At 58.5% G+C, this 19,376-nt stretch overlaps 1 protein-coding gene across 2 annotated transcripts in view; it reads left to right on the forward strand.

The window, feature by feature from the left end:
• Positions 1-19,376, forward strand: part of COL18A1 (collagen type XVIII alpha 1 chain) — a 41,122-nt gene that overhangs the window by 12,262 nt on the left and 9,484 nt on the right. The window contains exons 1-8 of one of the 2 annotated variants that reach the window (XM_075430134.1): positions 9,467-11,078; positions 14,710-15,254; positions 18,133-18,216; positions 18,309-18,368; positions 18,551-18,689; positions 18,803-18,906; positions 18,995-19,021; positions 19,116-19,286. In XM_075430134.1, coding sequence (XP_075286249.1) covers positions 9,617-11,078; positions 14,710-15,254; positions 18,133-18,216; positions 18,309-18,368; positions 18,551-18,689; positions 18,803-18,906; positions 18,995-19,021; positions 19,116-19,286 — 2,592 coding nt within the window. In that variant the 5' untranslated portion in view covers positions 9,467-9,616. Of the gene's footprint in view, positions 1-9,466; positions 11,079-14,709; positions 15,255-18,132; positions 18,217-18,308; positions 18,369-18,550; positions 18,690-18,802; positions 18,907-18,994; positions 19,022-19,115; positions 19,287-19,376 lie in introns of those variants that run through there. The other variant, XM_075430135.1, reaches the window with a different exon arrangement.

Consider the following 19,376-nt stretch of genomic DNA (forward strand, 5'->3'; position numbering starts at 1 on the left):
CTGCCGGCTTTCCGCCCTGCAAGCGGCCACACGCTTGAATTAGGCGAGGGGCTGGCGGGGCTCCAGGGTTGGGAGAAGGGGGGTTCGTTCCTCGCAAAGCCCAGCCGGGAGCTGTGGCGACAGGCTGGAGCTTGCCCGGAGTCCCATAGCGTAGCTCCTGCCTACGTGGGTTTTTCTTTTTTCTGCAGCTGGGACGGGTTAAGTGGGGTTTAGGAGCGGTTTCTTTTCTCCTGGGTGCTTGAAACAACAACAAATAAAATCCCACCCCAGCGAAACAAGCCGGTGACGCTACAAGGAAGGAAAGATGTTGCTCTGCTGATTTATGGGGCTTTTTTTTTTATCTTTACAGGTCACTGCTAGCATTTGTGGAATTGGCCTTGCTGCAGGAAAAACTAGTTTCCAGCTTTCCCGTTAGGAAGAAACTTCTGCGATCGTGTAATTAAAGTGCAGGGGGGAAAAAAAAGGCAAAAAAACAACAAAAAAAAAAATCCCAGAGCAGCTGGTTGTGGTGCTTGTAGCCGGGTCCTTCAGCAGCTGCATGTGTCCCCTGCCTTGCTCTGTCCTTGGCTGTGCTGCCTGCAGCCCATGGCCGAAAAAAAAGGTCATTTTTTGCTCTTTTTCTGGACTTTCTCGTTAATGCACCAGCCTATAAAAGCAAAAAGACCCCAAAAAACTACATTTTGACGCTGGGAGTGTTTTAATCCATCCTGAGGCCGTTTCCAGTATTTTTTTATTGCCTTATCTGAGCTGGTGCCGACACTGGGCCGGACTCCTGGTGGGCTGGGGAGGTTGGGACTGTGACTCCCTCATCCCATAGATGAGAAGTGATGGGTCCGACTCAGGCCCATTGCAGTCCCTTTGCAGCAGTCAGCAGGGGCTTGTCGTGGGGCTCCAGGGTCCCTGGGGATGCCTGAGCTTTTTAGAAGGGAAGGGTAACCATGTCTCCATGGGATTATTTATTCTTTTGCAGTTTCCTCTTTGCTGCCAGGCTGAGAAAGGACAAGCCACACAGACTTGGATATTTGGGAGGGGAATATTTTTTTTTTCGTCCAGGGTGGTGATGTGTACTGCTCCCTCGGGGTGAGGGAAAAGACCCCCTGCTATTTGGGGCACCCTGAACCCCAAGCATGGTCGTGTGGAGCAAACCCATCCCAAATGGCTTGGGATTTTAGGGATGACTAAACGGAGGTCCCCAAATGACGTACCCTGTGCTGCTGGCCCAGCCTTTCCAGCCCGCCCCCCCTTTGAACCCTGTGGTATGTGAATTTTTGCTGGTGTCAGAGGGTCGGCAGCAGCAAAATCCCTCCCGGTTAAAGGGTGGGAATACCAGTGTGTGCAGCTTGGGATAATTACCAGTTGTCAGCAAAACAATAGTGGCATTGTAGGGCAGGAGCAAAGCGAAAGGGCCCGGTCTTGAGCGTAATGTTACTTTTCTATTTACGTTGCCATAGTCTTTGCTGAGAAATGGCCCTATTCTCTCTAATCCTCCTCTTCAGGCATGCCTGCTGGCTTTTTTGTGTGGTTTGGGTATTTTTTTTTTTTTTTTAACCCTTATCGTCCCGGAAAACAGCTTGCGGGGATCCATCTCCGTGGCGCTGTGTCGTGTGGCTGTCCTTGGCCGGTGGCTGGCTTTGCTTTGGGAAGCCGATGCTGGGGACAGTGCCCAGCCATGGCATCAGCCCTGCGCTCAGGAGCGGGCAAACCTGCTTCTGAATCCCCGTCCGCATGCGAGCAGGAACCCTGTTTACACCCATCCTTGTTTTTGACATCTCTCGCGTTATAGATGGTAAACTCTAGTGCATGAAAGCTATTTCTCAATGTCATGTTTTGCCTTAAAACAAAGTGAGTTAATAAAAAAAGGAGTAATTGGTCAACTGATGGCTTTTAGTCCCCATCTCCTGCTTGTGCTGAGGACTAGCAGACCTCTTACCCAGCGTGTTCGGTTGTTAGTTGGAGGGGGAAGACGTGTTTTCTGGCCTCGTCCAGGCCTGGTTGGCTTTCCCCAGCGTTGAAGGAAGCTGAGGAAGCTTCTCACCACTTGCATGGAGCAGCAAAGTAGCCACTGACAACACCGACCTGTTTGACCCCTTTAATATCTGTCTCTCTCAAAAGATCTAAATTTTGCTGATTAAATACTTCCTGTGCCAGTGGAGACACAGACTGTTGTCCTGATAGGGAGCAGGGGATTTCAGCCTTGGCTGACATCAAGTTGTTATCACTCAACTTAATTTCAAGGCATTCAACTGATTTATATTTTCTTTAGTGTTGGGACATGTGCAGCCGGGTAGGTTCAAGGACCTGACGAAGCTTTCGCTGTTCAGCTGGCCCCTCCTCTAGGCTGCTAATGAAGGCATTAAATAGCTTTGACCACAGCATCCACCCCCAGAGGGTCTGCTGGGCATCTCACCCCCTTGTGTCTCCCCACCTTGGGGTACTGAAAGCAGTGGCAAGGTCTGGCCTGAAGTGTAGTGCCAGCAGACAGCCCTGGGATGGGGTGGGATGGGATGGGATGGGATGCCAAAGTGGGGTGGCTGACCTTGACCGCCCAGTGCAGTGGAAACTTTGGAAAGAGCAGCAAAACGATGCCAAAGTCAGCGGCACAGGCAAAGTATTGTCTGAGGAGTGCAGAGAGGTGGAAGGACTGCGGAGCGGACAAGGAGTCTTGTTACGAGCGCAGCTGGGGGCTTCGAGAGGCTCCAAGCTAAACAAAGTCGCTGCGCTGCAGGGGGGGCATTGCTGACAAGACTGAGGCTGGTTGGACCAGCGGAAGGTTGCAGCTGGTCCAAAAAAAAAAACAACCAACCCCTCCTGGATCCTTCTTTCCTTCTTTTTCTTTCTATTCCCTAGTAAAATAGTGTTTCTCGCCACTTGGCCTGGCAACAACCTGGTGAGCTTGGATTTTATTTGCTGCGAGCCGTGCTGAGGATGAGGTGAATGAACTGTGGGGTGGGTTTCCCTCACCGTAAAGCTGCGGAGAGGCTCCATAAAGCACCCAGCAGCTGCGGCAGTTACCCCTTGCAGCAGCACGGACCAGCTGGCAGCCGGCACCCCGGCTTGCGGCGGGGGCTGTACGGATGATGTGCCATGGGACGGATGCCGTATTGCGGGATGGATGCTGTACCACTCCGTCGTAGCTTCAGGTACTGTTTTGTTTGGCAGCTCTTCAGTGTTTCATATAGTGAACTGTTGGTTTTTTTTTTTTTATCTGTGCTGGTGTTTTCCTCTGTGCTGAAGTCCTGAAAAACAGCTGGGAACAGGCAACTCACAGCATTCGTTGTGCAGCCTTCAGAGCTGGTGCAGGGTTACCCTCCGGCAGTGCCCCTTGACATTGTCAGCTCAACATCCCGCGGGCCCCTTCCCAGTCCCTCCCGGTGCCCAGTCCTTTCCACGGCTCAGAATACGCTCATGGGAGTCATGTCCTGATGTCGTGGGCTTTGTTGGCTTTTCTGCTGCGTGGAAGACTTTGTTTGAGCTCCGTGAAAGTGTACCCAGCCTGGGTAGCCTGCCCTCCTCTTCTGCGCTTTGCTTGGTGCAAACAAGCAGGTTGTGGTGGCACTGAGTCGGGTTCCAAACCCTCCGTCCCAGCCCTGATCTCCCCTCGTCCCGCGGCGCAGCATCCATCCTGGGATGCCAGGTGTGTTTGTCTCCCTGTGTTTTTTGGCTAAATAGGTGCCTGGGAATAGGGATGGCTGCCGGAGCCCCCTCGGCTGCATGCAGGGGCAGGAATGCAAGGAACGCAATTGAAATTCGGGGCTTCCCAGGAGATTGGCTCCCAGGCTGAGCCGGGACCTTGGTGGGGGGTGAGGAGGGAGGGGTGAGTCTTCCCCCTCCAAGGAGCAATTAGTCTGCAAGGTGATTTATTAACGTGGCGGAGGTCGCATTCCTTCCCTCGCCTCCCCTCGCCTTATCTCCGGGCTGTCGGTCGGCCGCGGGGGGAGGCGAGTGATGGGAAGCAGAGCCGGTGGCCTCTGCAGAGGCAGGGCAGGGGGAGACTGGAGATGGGTCTGGGGGCTACAGGTCGCACCACGCTCCTCTTGCGTTTTAAAGACCTCCTTGCACTTTTGAAGACCTCCTTTGGGTTTGGCTGTGCCCGGAGGTTGATGGCCCCTCTCCACCATCCATCCCCTTGGGTGACCGGGGCACCTTGTGTGGTGGCCAAAGTCACCCCAACCCCAATTCCCTGCCCTGGCTGCCAGATAAACCAGGTGCTGCCTTGCCCTCCTGATAACGTGGATGGAAAAAAGGGGAACACCAGCATCTCTTGGCTGTCCCTTCTCCAGCTCGCGGCTCCCAGTCTTCGCCGGAGGGTAACGAAGTCCAAGGCAAACTCAAGATGCCCCCGGTGAGACCTGCCCCTTGGCGCGCCGTTCCCTGGGGACTCGACCCCCGCGGGTATTTTTAGCCACGCTTGGAAGGAAGGCTGTTTGCTTTGCGCTTTGCTCTCCCTGCCTGCTGCCGTTGCCCGTATAATTTCCCACGAGGGCTGACAAATTAAAAATACTCCTTAGATGAGTAGGATGGATGCCGTGGCACAGCGGATGCCTCCGTCTCCGCTCGGTTCGGGAGCGGGAGGAGGATGCAGGTTATGGTGGGGCTCTGGGAGCGACTGCCCTTCTTCCCCCCCTGGGGTTATTCGATGGCTCCTTGAGGCAGTTCGTGACATTTTCATGGTTTATCTTATCGAGGAATTTGCTGGGAGGATGTGTCTGGCTCTCCGTGAGTAAATGTTTAGGAACGCTGCAGTCCCGGGGGCTCGGCAGTGTTCTGCAGCCGGAGGCGGGGGGAAACGCTGGCCTGGAGGCAGGTCCCAGCAAACTGGCACCTGCATCATTTCTGGGGCTGTCATGGGTGCCGTCACTCACGCCAGCACGGCACCCGTGCATCCTCGTGCCCAGACCCTGCTTCCCCCTCTGCCTGGCTGAGCGCCCGTCCGTGGGCCGGGTCCCACCGTCTCTCCCCAGGGGCTGTCTCCGCATGGGAGGTCAGCGGCTCGGGATGTGGCAATATCCTCGGCGTGCGTCTCGATGAGGGCCTTTTAACTGTTGTTTGGGCTTTCACATGAAGAACGGATTAAAATCCCAAACATCGATAGGATTTATAGACACCATCTGCTGCTGACAGTTGCTGAATTTTTCTGCTTGGTGCATGAGTGCTCCCACCTCCAGCATTTTGGTTGTGCTGGTGTCAAGGTTTTCTTTTTCCCTTTCCTTTTCCCTTTCCTTTTCCCTTTCCTTTTCCCTTTCCTTTTCCCTTTCCTTTTCCCTTTCCTTTTCCCTTTCCTTTTCCCTTTCCTTTTCCCTTTCCTTTTCCCTTTCCTTTTCCCTTTCCTTTTCCCTTTCCTTTTCCCTTTCCTTTTCCCTTTCCTTTTCCCTTTCCTTTTCCCTTTCCTTTTCCCTTTCCTTTTCCCTTTCCTTTTCCCTTTCCTTTTCCCTTTCCTTTTCCCTTTCCTTTTCCCTTTCCTTTTCCCTTTCCTTTTCCCTTTCCTTTTCCCTTTCCTTTTCCCTTTCCTTTTCCCTTTCCTTTTCCCTTTCCTTTTCCCCAGCAGCATCCATGGAAAGGGAGATGTAAGGATGGGGCATCAGCAGCGGTCCTGAGCACTTGCTCTGCTGCAGTTTTGCGCCCTTTGGAGGTGGATGCTTTCTTGAGCAACGTTGCCATCACTGGTGGTAACCTGGCAAGCTGCTTAAGTGCCGGTGGGCTCCGGAAAGGTCGTGGGGCTGTGGCGTGTTTGCGTCCCGGGGCTGACCCCAGCCATCCTTCCTGCTGGTTTCAGGAGGCCCTTTCATGGGGTAACCCCCAACGCAATGCTGCGTGTGGGTCGGTGCGGCTGCTCGGAAGGGACAGGGGACGTTTTTAGTGGCAGCCAAAAGCAAGAGGCGATTTGCAGTCCTCCTGGCTGCCAGCTGGGGGAAGTCGGGGCCGGATTCTGCAAACAGAATAGCCCGGGAATGGCTGAATTTGTTAATTAAAGCCCCCCCCCATTGCTAAGGGAGGCTCCCTGGGAGCAGTGCCATGGGAATGCTGTGAGCTCCATCCCTCCCCAGCTCCAGGAGCTCGTGGCTGAGCAGGGGGGTGCCCTGGGGGGGGGTCTTTCACTCCATGACTCGCATCTCTTGGCAGCGGGATCCACCGTCAGCATTAAAGCCCCTTCTGCAGCTGCACTTAGTCTGTTTGGGCTCAAGGCTTCTGACGCAGGACATCTCGGTGCCGGGGTCTTCTGGAGATGGAGCAGGGGGAGGAAGGAAGCCACAGATGGTGGGAGATGGCATCTCCCTGCCTGCGCTCTGCCCGGCTGCACCTTCCAAAAGCCGCTGCCTGTCCCTGCCCGGACCTCGGAGGGCTCTTGGCCTGTGGCCGGGGTAGGGGGGGTCCCTGGTGAAACAGGCATGTGTCGTCACCCCGATGGGGTGCAGCAAACCGGGGCTCCCGTGGGTCCCTCCGAGCTCGCTTGGCCTGACGCTCCCCCTGCTGTCCTTCCATCTGTCCGTCTGTCTGGCTCTGCCTCCCTGGCTCCTGCTGCAGGTCCAGCCTTGGACAGTTTGCTGAGCTGGGCTGGGGCAGGGTCCCGTCCCTTCGCAAAAAACCGCGGGGGAGCAACCCGGAGAGCGCAGGGCGTCGGGATGGGGACGCGGTGCATGCTACGGTCATGGCCACATTTGCTCTCCCCGGCCACCGCCACGGGCTGCTCCCACCACACAGGGACACACGTGGCTGGGTCACTCAAAACCCGCTCGCTCGGCTCCACATCGACCTCTGAAGAACACCACCATTATTCTTCAGCAGCTGATGGGATGGTGTGGATCTGAAACCTAGGTGACAGGCTTTTTCTTTCTCCTTTTTTTTTTTTCTCTTTTTCTCTCTTCCCTCCCCCCTTTCTCTCTCCCCCTCGCTTTCTCTCCCCCCCTCCCCCCACTTTTCCTGTTTTTTCTCTCTTGTCTTTTTTTTGTCTTTTTTTTTTTCCTCTCTCTTGTTCTTTTCCCCCTTCTCTTTTCACCCCTCTCTCTCTACTTTTCTTTGGGGACAGAACTGAGCCCGCAGTGAGCAGAGCAGCCTTATCCCCTTTTCCAGAGGGACCGGCGGATGCCGGACAGTGGTGGGAAGACACAGCCAGACTGTTCAGGAGAGAACTGGGACCAGACCGAGGGTCCAGTTTTGCTTTTAAAGAAGTGCAAGGTCATGATGAGCTTCCGGCAGCATCCCCTGGAGTGTACAAAGTGCTGTTTGGGAGCCTTTAGCCTAAAGGAGGCTAAAACAAGGGGTTTCCCCTGCTCTGCCAGCAAGCCAGCTGCTGTGGCTTCTCTTTGGGGAAATACTTCTCCAAAATGTTGCACTGGCTGGTACGTTCCCTGTCCCTGCCTCGCTGCTTTGTCTGTGGCAGAGCTGGGCACTCTGGGTTGGGATGCTTCAGTGCCACCTGTGCCATCGGGCCACCGTCTGAGCCCTTATTTTGGAAATTCCGGTTCCCTTATTTTGGGATGCCCCAGCCCTGGCTCCTTCCTCGGGAGCTGCCCGCACGGAGGTGTGCAGTGAAATGAAGATCACTGACTTAACGAGGGCTGGCAGTGGCGGCCCCACGCATGGGGAGGTCTCGCGGGATCGCTGCTTTGCACAGCTCTGCTATCATGAGCTGCATAATCCCAGCAGAAGGGAGAAATGGGATTTATTTTTTTTTTCCCTGGCTGGGCATCGTGTCTGCACACGCTTGGGGTGCCCCAGCATGGTGCCACAGCTGAAACGCTCCCGGCTGAGATGAGATGGCTCATCGGGGCTCGTGACGCTCCCCCCTGGCTCTGGGAGATGCCTTGGGGATGCTGTGTGACTCTGGGGGGGGGGGGGGGGGGGGGGGAAGGGGGCCTTGGGTCACATCCCTGCTGCAGGCTGGCACCCACCCCACTTATCTCCCCCCGGTTCGGGGGAGAGGCCTTGGGAACACGGAGCTTTTCCAGTTGTCCTCCCCACTGGTGGAAGAGGAGCAGCAGGCACCAACATCCCTCTGGGACGTGCTGAGGACACAGCGGGGAGGGGGTGTCCCACACCCTGCCGGGACACCGCACCCTCGCCCCGGGGGAGCAGAGCCGGGCGCAGCGAGGTCCCGTCCAAACACGCCGGGGCGGGTTGGCAGGCTGGCTCCTTCCATCAGGTTGATGGGAGCACGTGAGCCTCGGGGGGGGCTGTATGGAAACTCTGACACGCGGACAAAAATGTGTCCCGCGTTCGATTAGTCGTGGGCTGTTCCACAGCATGTGTCCCTAACAGCATCAGTCGTGGGGCAAGCCTATTAGCAACAGTGTTCTTGCCGTGCCAGCTGCCGTTTTAAGGGGAAAACTCACCCTTTTCTCTTAAAAAGTAGTGTGGGAAATGTTGCATAAAGCAAAATAGGCATCTGAGCAATCGTTTCAGTGCTTTTCCTGTATATTTTTACAGTGGAGCATCAGGAGAGTTGCATCCCCTCTCCGCTCCGCGTTGCAGGACTGCGTTGATGCAGACTGCAGCTTTCCCAGCCGCGCAGCATCCTGGCTAGGGAGAGCCAAAATTGTTATCTCCCCTCAATGTCCCTTCTTGGGGACACTTCCCGAGCCACGAAGATGACTTGCCCTGCGTTGTGGCAAAAGCAGCGTGGTGGTGTGGTCCACGGGTGTGCTCGTGCTTCCCAGGGATGAGGGCTCATAGTCTCCAGAGCTGGGCACCGTTGAGGTGAGGAAATGGGCCAGGCAAGTGGATTTTGGATGGTTTTGTTATAAGTTGGGATGAAGAGCAACTGAATTTTTGGGGCCATGGGAGAGCGTCAGCTCCTGCCCAGTGGGGATTTTCATCCTGGGCTTCAGCAGAACTCAAGTACTCCAGGTTGTGATTGCTCAGACCTCCTGGCTTCCAGACGTCCTTGGCGCATGATGCTCACAGCGGGGAGGGGGGAGGATCACAAGCGCTCCCCTTCCCATCTTGTGACAGCACCTGGGGGGTCCTGGCCCTCTAACCGAGCCGGGAAAGCGGCTCAAAAGCACTTGACTTTTGGGACTTGCTGAGTTTCCGGCCGGTGGAAATCTTGGAAGTGTTTTCTGGAATTTTTTTCCTTCCTCGTTTGGTTTTGCTCTGAGGTTATAACCTTCCCCGTGACCTGGAGGCGGGGGGGACTTCTGTGTCCCACCGAAGCTGGGCATCTGTGGGGACCATGTCTGTGCACAACCCCTCCACGTACGGCTCTCAACGCCGGTCGTTTAACCAGAGCAGGGAGAGAGGATTGAGGATTTTCTGGGCAGGAAGGAGTTAAAAAGCTGGCAGCAGCAGCTGGGACAGGGAACAGGGTTCGTCTGAGGGCTGGCTCGGCTCCCGGAGGTTTCGGGGGGCTCAGGTGGGTCCCCAGCCGGGCGGCGGGGTTCCCAGGGGGCCGTGCCGGGTGCGAGGGAGGCTGGAGCTTGGGAGAGGAGGGTTTGGCAGGGCCGGCAGCGCGGCCACTCCTCCCGCTCTGCTCCGGTCCTGTGCCGGAGCTGGGGAGGAGAGAGCGATGTGAGCGCTCCGGGAGTCCGGCCGGGGCAAAACTCCTGCCTCTTCCCTCCTTTCCTTCCTCCGGCCTCTCCGTTTCGCTCTCTGAAACAACGGGGCTCGTTTTTCCTTCCTGATGGCCCCCACCCCACCTCGCTTGGGGTTTCTGCTCCTCTTGGCTTGCTGCTTCTCCTCCTCTGAAACGCAGCTCCTGGACTGGATTTGGGGCAGCAAGAAGACCACGGTGAGCCCGGCGGCACCCGTCGAGGGAACCGTGGCACCGGAGACACTCACCGCTGCGGCAGCTCCCACCCCCAGCACGTCCCCAGGGACGTGGGACGACCAGGGGGCAGGGGACATGGCCACTCCACAGCGCCTGGAGCCCCATCCTGGCACAGCAGTGCCCGTGGGCCAGGGGACCGTGGCCAAAAACACCGAGCAGTGGGACGGGAATGCCACGGGGCTGGTGGAGAGCACGGCACGGCCAAGCATCGCTCCTCCCCGCAGCACGTCACCTGCCGCTGGCCAGGATGTGGCCAGCAGCTCCACCGAGGACCCGCGGCTCCTGGGGACAGGGACCACCGAGGAACCGCAGCTCCTGGGGATAGGGACCACTGAGGAACCGCAGCTCCTGGGGAAAGGGACCACCAAGGAACCGCAGCTCCTGGGGAAAGGGACCACCAAGGAACCGCAGCTCCTGGGTACAGGGACCACGGAGGAACCGCAGCTCCTGGGGACAGGGACCACAGAGGAACCGCAGCTCCTGGGGAAAGGGACCACCAACGACCCGCAGCTCGTGGGGACAGGGACCACCGAGCAACCACAGCTCCTGGGGACGGGGCCCCCTGCAGCAACAGGAACAGGAGTGTCCTTGCAAAGACCAGCAGGTCCCCGGCCAGGTAGTGCCCCTTTCCTTTTCTCACCAGGTGACAGTACCCGTGAGCAGGCGGTGCCGTCCCGGGACCCCACGGCACAAACACCCCGACACCACCACGGAGCATCGCCCGCCCCACCGAACCTGCGGCACGGCACCGGCCGTCGGGGTCTGGCGCTGGCCGGCGTGAACAGGAGCCAGAGCCCTCCTTTGCCGAACAGGAGGGTGGCTAACGGTGCGGATCCTCCTCTTGCCAATAACACCGGTCCTGTCGAGTTTGATTTACTAACCGCCACTATGCAACTCTACGGTAGTAGCGGCACGGGGCTCGCATACTTCTTGCCTGGACTGATGCCGCCGGCCGGCCGTTGCCTGCCCGTCCCGACCCGCCTGCCCTTCTGCAGCGTGCTGGGCACCGACCATTTCAGATTACCGAATTACCTCCGCCACGGCAGCGAGGTGGAAATTCGGGTGGCTTTGCATGAGTGGGAGGGGCTGCTTGAATCGCGGTGCCATCGCTACGTGGAGTGGTTTCTCTGCTTGCTGCTGCTCCCCGGGTGTAGTGCCTCGGTCCCCGTAACCCCCCCGCCGTGCCAGGGCTTCTGCGAGGCCGTCAGAGACCAGTGTTGGATGCACTTGGCCAGCGGGCGCCTGCCTCTGCCTTGTGATGCTCTCCCTGAGGAGGACGAAGGGTATTCTTGCGTCTTTATTAATGCTTCTGCAGGTAACGTGGCTGGGTGATGTCCGTGTGTTTGTGTGTCTCCCCTCCCCAAACCCCCGCAGGTTTTTAGGTGCTGAGGGATGCTTCTGCTTTGACCCTTGGGATGCTGCCGAGTCCAAAATTGCTTTCCATCCAGGCTCGGCTTCTTCAAACAGGGACCACCAGCGGGTTTTGGCTCCCTCCGCAAAGCTGAGCATCACCATTCCCTCCCTGGGCGATTTCACCCCTGGTGAAACACAGCGGCCAGGTTAAAAGACAACGTCCTGGTGGCCAGGACAAGAGATGCTGCTTGAGCGCGTCGTGCTGGCATTCAGGGCTGCTTTGGAGGTGCTGCCGCGCACAGCAAAGGGCTTTGGGGTGTCCATCCTGGGAGCGGGGCGCTTGCAGAGCTGACAGCTCCCCGTGGGACCGGGGGAGGACCAGGACCCGGCGCCCACTCAACCACAGCAGCATCTGGGCCATGGCGGTGAGGAGGCTTCAAGGTGACCCGTGGCCGTGCCCGCATGCTCCCCTCTGCCAGAGCGGCCCTTTGCCTTGGGGTTAATGATTTACCCGATGGCTAATATTTGATCCCCCCCTGCTTGGCAAGAGAGAGAGGTTACTTCGCCTCCAGCGTCATCATCAGGTGGTTGTGACCCGTGTGTAGGTCAGCTGAGGACCGAGACGTGCCTCTTTGCGGGGGTGAAGGGAAGGGAGCGGGGGCTGCTGGGGCTTGGAGAAATGCGCGTTGGGGTGTACGAGCAGGACGGGATGAAAGAAGGAGGGAGAGCTCGCCACTCCCCCCGCCGAGCCCTCTGAATGGGGCTGTGTTCCCGCGCCGGGCCCCCGCGCCCTCGGGGTGATGGCCTGGGGCTGCCGACCGGGAGCGACCAGACGCCCGCCGCCGTCAGAGGGGCGATTTAGCGGGGGGCCGGCAGACAAGGGTTGCACACATGGTCCCCTCGGCGTCAAAGCGGCTCTGTTCGCTGGCCGACCCCGAGGGGTTTCAGCGGGATCATGGGGATGCTCGGGGAGGGGGGGAGGCGCGTGCTCCTGGGTGGGAATGGGTGGGGAGCATGGGGATAGTGGTGCACCTCGTGGAGTGACTTCAGATGCTCTTGTTTGCTGGGGTTCACCTGCATCCCAGCTGGGATGGGATGTGTGGGGCCACGCTGGCAGCCCCAGCTTGGAGCCAGCCAGGAAGGTCATGGCAGAGCGGGAAGGTGGCTTGGAGAATCGCTGGGGCCTTTCCAATGGCAACAGGAGGAAATGGCTGGATTGCTGTGGCCAGAGACACCCCTGCAGCCATCCCGTGCCAGCACCCATCCGAAAGCCGCTGGGGCATCAGCCATCTCTGGCTCTCCGTGCTCCGCAGTGGGTGCTCCTGGTTTGTCGTGGGGACGATGGGTGCAGTATGCGTGCTCTGGGTGCCCCTTGAAAAAAGCAGATGTGGCCTGAAAAGTCTGGGGTTGGGAAAGGACACTTGGCTTTTGCCGGGGAGCAGCTGTTTGAAGGGGTCTCCCCTTACCCTCCCCGCTCCCCAGGCCCCATCCAGCCTCGCAGCACTGTCCACCGGCTGCTCAGCGTGTTGCACAGCGAAAAGACGCGTCTCCGTTTGCTTGGGGCAGCACCCAGCTCCCACCCCGGGCTCGGGGGCGAGTGGCATGTTTGGAGAGGAGGGAGGATCCCAGAGCCGGCTGGAGGGTGGCTGAAAATTGCATTGCTAACAAAAAGCCTCTTTCAGCCTGTTGTCCGTTGTCACCCCGAGCCCTGGGGGCAGACAACGGCTTGTCCGGCTGCAGAAATTGCAGCGCCGGCTCTCACACCCGTGTGGACCCCCGGGAGGAAGCTCTGGTTTCCTCTTCCCTTAAAGCTGCTGTACATTTGGCTTCCTCCAGCCCGAGATAAGCTCCATCCCTCCATCCTGGTGTTTGCGGTCGGCTTGGCCAGCTTGTGAAGGGTGCCTGAGCATGGAGCGTCTCAGGGGTGGGTGCCAGGCTGGGGTTCGCTGCAGATCTGCGGGACCCCCATCATTTTTGGTGGAGGGCTGCGCACATCTGGGCACAAAAGGATGCTGATCTCGAAAGGGTGCTGGGCTTTGGGATCCTGAGGTCCCCATGGCCTCCAAACAGGCTGGGGATGCCACCATGGGGAAGCCCAGTCCCAGTGCAGGGCAGATGGGGCGGTTGGGGCTGGTGGAAGAGCAGGAGGGAGGTTTGCTCCCAGCCAGGTGCTCAATTTTGGGGTACCAAGCTTGGGAGGGAGTGGGAGCTTGGGGGAGCGGGGTGGGCACCGACTAGTTTCAGAGCAGCAAGCTCAAGAGAGGATCAGTGGTTCTGGGGTCTGGCAGTGAGAAAACTCATTCCCACCTCTAATTGGTGGCATTTCTAACATCCCCGCTGCCTGGGTCCCCGCCACGGGGCTGGTGCTGGCATTGGGGCTCAGCAGTTTGGGGGAGGCTGGGGATGCCTCATATCCACAGGTACCCCCAGGCTTTGGAAGAGGCACGCAGGTTTTCATCTCCTCCCACCATCCCAAGAGACGTGTTTTCCTTCCAGGCTGGGCAAGGCTGGGCCGATTTCTTCGTCTTTCTTTTTTTCTCCTCTTCAATTTTTTTTTTTAAGAGCTCTGGAGGGCGATGCCTGGCTCCAGAGCAGGGTGGAGGTTCCTGGCTGGTCCTCCTGGGCTCAGCACACCTCTGATACCCCTCCATTGCTCACGTGAAAGATGGAGTTGGGGACATTGCATTGTCTCAGCTCCTGCTCCTGACTCAGGCTGGGGCCAAAATCAGCACTGAGCATCTGTTCCCGGTGCGGAGCCCTCAGCTGTGTTGGATCTGGGGTGGCTGGGTGTCCTCACTCCCGGGAAACACAGAGTTAAAAAGCACCCGACGTACTCGCTCCCATCGAGTTGGCACCCGCCCGAGCGGTTGACATAGGAGAGGAGGAATCCAGCGCCCGGTGTGTGGGCGATGAGGATGTGCCTGCTGCCAAAACAACAGGAGCTGGCGTACGCCGAGCCGGCTCGCCTCGGCCAGATGTTCAGCTGTGTCGGGTAGGAGAGACCGTCCTGAGCAGAGCTTCCCCAAGCGTCTTGAGAAAAAAGAGCCAGGGAAAAAGAGGCAAGCTCCAAATTGAGATCATCTGGGAAGCTGACGGGGCGCGCCGGCTCGAGCCTTGTTCCCAGCGTGTTGCAAGGGGATGGCTCTGATTTATTCCCAGCCGGGGTGACCCCGTGAGCTTGTCCCGGGATGACATGGTGGGTCAACATGATCGTGGAGTGGGTACAGATGCAACACGCTTCCTCATGGCTTCATGGTTGTCCAGCATCCTGGTGTTCCAGCAGCATCCCTTTGGTTTTAGCCCGTCTCAGGGATGTCCCAGCTGTGGTTGGAGGGTCAGCAGCAGGGAATGGGTGGAATTTTGGGAGCCGCGTCCCAACTGTGCAGTGGGAGCAGGTCAAAGAGTGTTGCTGTCTCAGCCAACCCGCAGCCTGAAGGAAAATCCCAGGCTCTGAGGAGGGCGAGCGGAGGGAGCTGCTGAAGAGCGGCGTTCGGGGGATGCAGGACGAGAGGTGTCCCCCAAAGACACCTTGCTGGGGGGTGACCATCCTCGCTGGGCCAATTGTGACCATCCCCTTTCCCTTCCTCTTGCAGAGAACCTGAGCGCCGAGGTCAGCCTCCTGGAGCTGATCGGAGACCCCCCGCCAGAGGAGATCCTCAAAATTTATGGCCCCGACAACAACCCCGGCTATGTCTTTGGCCCCAATGCCAACACGGGCCAAGTGGCCCGGTACCACCTGCCGAGCCCTTTCTACCGGGACTTTTCCCTCCTGTTCCACATCCAGCCCACCACCCCCCGGGCTGGTGTGCTCTTTGCCATCACGGACTCCTCGCAGAGCATCATCTATGTGGGCGTCAAACTGTCGGAGCTGCGGGCAGGCAGGCAGCAGATCATCTTCTACTACACAGAGCCAGGCTCGCCAAGCTCATATGCAGCAGCCACCTTCACTGTGCCCACCTTGCTCAACCAGTGGACGCGTTTTGCCATCAGCGTGGAGGAGGACGAAGTCATCCTCTACCTGGACTGCGAGGAGCACGAGCGGGTCCACTTCGAGCGCTCCCCGGATGAGATGGAGCTGGAAGACGGCTCCGGGCTCTTTGTTGCTCAGGCTGGAGGAGCTGACCCAGATAAATACCAGGTAAGGCCTTCGGTCACTCCAGGGAGCATCTCCAAACAGAAGCCTGGGTGAGGCTGGAGGGGCGTGACACCAGCCTGTGCGTGTTGAACCAGCCTCTTTGCCCAGAAGACAAACCAGCAGCCACACTCTGCCTGCGTCCCTGGGGAAGGAGATACTTGGGATGTAGGGAAAGGTGGCTTGAGAAGCCACCAGCTTTGTTGTCTTGGGTCGTGCCAAGGCGAAGCTCTCAAGGCAGGCTGGCAGGAGGCAGTGGGGTTGCACTACAGCAGCCACCATTGCCTGTACCTTTTCCAGCAAATGCTGAGCCTCTTTTGGTCTGCCCTTTGCTAAAAATACCCAACTCCTTTGGTGGAGGAGCTGGCTGGCTGGTAAAATGTCTCTCTTAGCTGGGAAAAATGCTTGGGCCAGAGCATATCTTTGTTGGCTGACGTTGGGCAGTATCAGCAGGAAGACTTTGTAGAGCAAGGAAGGAAGATGATAGCTCAGCCCGTGATTTGAGCACGACATGTTCTAGATAAAGTTTATGGGAAGTGTGGGGAAAATGCCCAGCTGACATGGAAATCCCCCGCTGTGCTTGAGGAGAGGAGAGTTCAGGATTGCATGCTGGGTTTCTCCTGCATTGAGCATGGTTTGCCCAGCAACAGAAGCTCTGCCGAGCAGAGAGATGCTTTTCTTGGGGAGCTTTGCAAAGCACATTTCTGAGCTTAAACATCATCTTGACTAATGGGCAGTGCTGCCACAGTCCCAGTTAAACCACTTTGGGCAGGAAAAGGTCCCCCAGGAAGGGGTTAGTGATTGGTGGCTAGACACCAGTTTGCACTAAGGTTCTGATTGATGCCTCCAGGTCTCAAGAGCAATTTTTTGCTCTTGAATGTGCCGGGAGGGCCATGTCATGGCCATGCAGGAACTCCTCTCCCCAGCTGGAGAGGGTTTGACATCGGCTGGAAGGCAAAGCAACAGCCCGAAGCAGAGCAAAGTGCTCCTGCTAGCAGGTGGTGTTCCCGACCTTGCCAAACACGCAGTCCCCCTGCCCGCCCCCAGTTTTCCCGCGGGGAATAGCTGGCCGTCAAGGGAAGGATGCTGACTGCCTCGGCCGCCCGGGAGGGGAGCGCGGGCTTGGACATCTCCTTGGCATCTGACTGCCTCGTGGTATTTCCATCGCTGGCCAGCCCTGCCTCGCGTTATCTAGAACTAACGGGGCGTCAAGCTGATTAAAACCTGGCCCTTGGTCAAGCCGCAAGATGAGCTGCTGGCGGGCAGCTGGAGGGCTGCTGGTGGGGTCTCAGCTGGCATCTGTGCTGCTTCCTGAACTGCCTTTGTGTCAGTGGCGTGAAACCTGGAGGGGCAAAGCCGGCGGGTAACGCAGAAGCCCCCGGGACAGCAGATACCAAGGGGGTTACTGTAAATGGGGTCTCAGCTGGGGTCTGGCAGGAGGGTTTGTTTGCAGCTGGATGCATGATAAGACCTACGGTACTGCTGCCCCCTTTACTGGGGCAAACGGGCTGCAAAGGGCCCTTATAACCATCCCTCACGGGGATGCCTTGGCTCAGGGCTGGAATCGAATTATTTCTAATGCCTCTGGCCAGCCCCAGGACCAGGAAGGCCAGACTGGAATGTTGCATGTATGAAAGCTTGGGCTTGCTGCTGGCGCCCAGTGGGGAGGAGAGGGACGGGTTAGAGCCGGCTGTCACCAGAGCGAGCAGCTGGAGGGGGTCACAGCCCACCGGGGGGCATTTGCTTGTGGGAGGGATTTATGTCTGTATATTTTATTATATATATAAAAAACATACAATATATTTATAGTACATTATATTTATTATATATCTGTAATATAATGTATTTATAATATATTCCTATTGCAATGTCATAGCCCGCCTGGCTGAACCACAACTGCCCCCGATTCTTGTTTTCTTAAACCCATTGCGTTTCCTCAGGCCGTCTCTTTCCCGGACGTGTTGCGCTGTGCTTTCAAGCGAGCCCAAATATTATTTTAGGTGTCTCGCCCAGAGAAGAGAGACCGAGCGGGAGGTGTCTGCCTTCTCCGAGCTCACTTCCCAGCGTGATCCCCAGCACCTCCCCACCGGGATCAGAGGGATGGGCAGCATCCCACCCCGGCAGCATCCCACCCCAGCAGCATCCCTGTGTCCCGTCCCGGCAGCGAGGACCTGGGCTGGGCTCCGAGCTGCACCGGGTGGCCCCGCTTGCCGTAGGAGCTGTGGGATTCAGGCTGGTGCCCACACACCCTCCCCGGCTGATACAGGGATGCTGATCTCCCAGGCAGTGCAGGTAGCTCGGCTGCGGGGGTTTGTCTGGAGGCAGACAAACCTTCCTTAGGAAGGGATTTGTGGCGGTTTCTCGTATAAACAAGCGGTTTGGATGTGCGCAGTGTTTGCAAAACCCAAATAAACGGTGAGGAAGTGTGGACTGGCCTAAGAAATCCAAAACCGGGGCTGTGGTAGGCTGGGACCCGCCAGCCACCCTTGCCTGGGTCAGAGAGGCCATCTGCAGCTGGGGAGCCCTCTGGAGAGGGGAAACGAGGAGCACGGCCAAAAAGGTCCCTGCAAAAGCGTTGCTGTGTGGCTGGCCGAATCCTGGCCACCACCTCCGCTCAGCCCACCAGGTGCCAGAGCTGGCCCGTGGCTTTTTCCCGTGGTTTGCTGAGCCGTGCCGATGGTGCGGGGCTCTGGGGCTGCAAGGTTGAATCCTTGCAGTGCTGGGTTATGGACGGATGCTCAGGCAAAAGAGCCTGATGTACGTGGGGCACCTGGGGACGTGGTGGCTGAGCAGCACGTCACGTCACATCCAAGGTGGCTTGCGGCACGTGTCCTTCCGTGGCACCCGTCCATCCGTGACAGCCCTCGGTGTGGTTTCCTTTCAGGGCGTGATTGCCGATTTGAAGCTGCAAGGGGACCCGCGGGCGGCCGAGCGCCAGTGCGAGGAAGAGGAGGATGACGCCGAGGAGGTGAGCGCTGGCAGCCTGGCTGGGGCAGGCTGGGGGGCTGCTGCCCCGTGCTCCCAGCTCACCCCTCGCCCCTTCTCCCCGGGTGAACACAGGTCTCTGGTGATTTCGGCAGCGGGGCGGAAGGCGGACACCGACCCTCGGGGAAAGACAGGGTGAGTTGGTGGCCGTGGGTGTTGCACTCAGTGGCAGGACCCTGAGATTTTAGGGACGGGGGGTGCTGGGTGCCCTCTATAGTCAAGATCCTGGGATGCCTGATGGGATCCCGGCGTCTGTCCCTATTGAGAGGGCACCGGGAGGTGAACGGCGCCGCGGTGTCCCCTCGTTGTTGGCACAGGGTGTCCCGGGACTGGTGGATGCTGTCCCCGTCACCTCTCCCCCCGTGGCAGCGGGTGGCGGGCTGACGAGCGGCGGGGGCTCCCTGCAGCAAGCCGAGAGGACCCGAGTGGAGGAGACACTGCGGGTCTCTGCGGGAGGTAACGCCGGCACCGCCATCCCCTCCCTGCCATGCCAGCCAGCCCTGGGGCACACCAGCAGGGACGTGGCTGGGTGGCTGTCCCTGAGCACAACTCTTTGCCCTTTCCTGCAGGCACCGGCCCCAAAGGTGAAAAAGGGGAGAAGGGTGAGCGTGGCTTGAAAGGGGACTCGGGGACCAGCAGCGTTGTGGGCACAGGCAGCGTGAAAGGCGAAAAGGTGGGTGAGAGAGGGGATCCCAGGGGCTCGAGGATGCCACCGACATGTCCGTATTTGACACCCACTCCTCTTTGTTTCTGTCCCTCAGGGGGAGAAAGGAGAGCTGGGCGTTAAGGTGAGCATCGCTGGGAGAGCCGGGGCAAAGCCATGCCTGCCTGGGCTGTGCCCTTGGGGACGTGCCACCCATCCCCATTTCCCTCCCCTCGCAGGGCAGTGCTGGATTTGGCTACCCTGGCACCAAGGGCCAGAAAGGGGAGCCGGGTGAGCCCGGTCCCCCCGGGACCCTCTCGCAGCACACCGATGGCTCGGTGGTGGAACAGGTCACCGGTCCCCCGGGGCCACCGGGGAAGGACGGAGCCCCTGGCAGGGACGGCGAGCCCGTGAGTCGAGCCTCCCACCCCCTGGGTATTTCCTCTCCCCCCACCCCTGGCTGCCCGCACACTGATCTCTCCCCTCTCTGCCATCCCTAG

This window comes from Opisthocomus hoazin, chromosome 9 (genome assembly GCF_030867145.1).
Source record: "Opisthocomus hoazin isolate bOpiHoa1 chromosome 9, bOpiHoa1.hap1, whole genome shotgun sequence".
Taxonomy (NCBI): Eukaryota; Metazoa; Chordata; class Aves; order Opisthocomiformes; family Opisthocomidae; genus Opisthocomus; species Opisthocomus hoazin.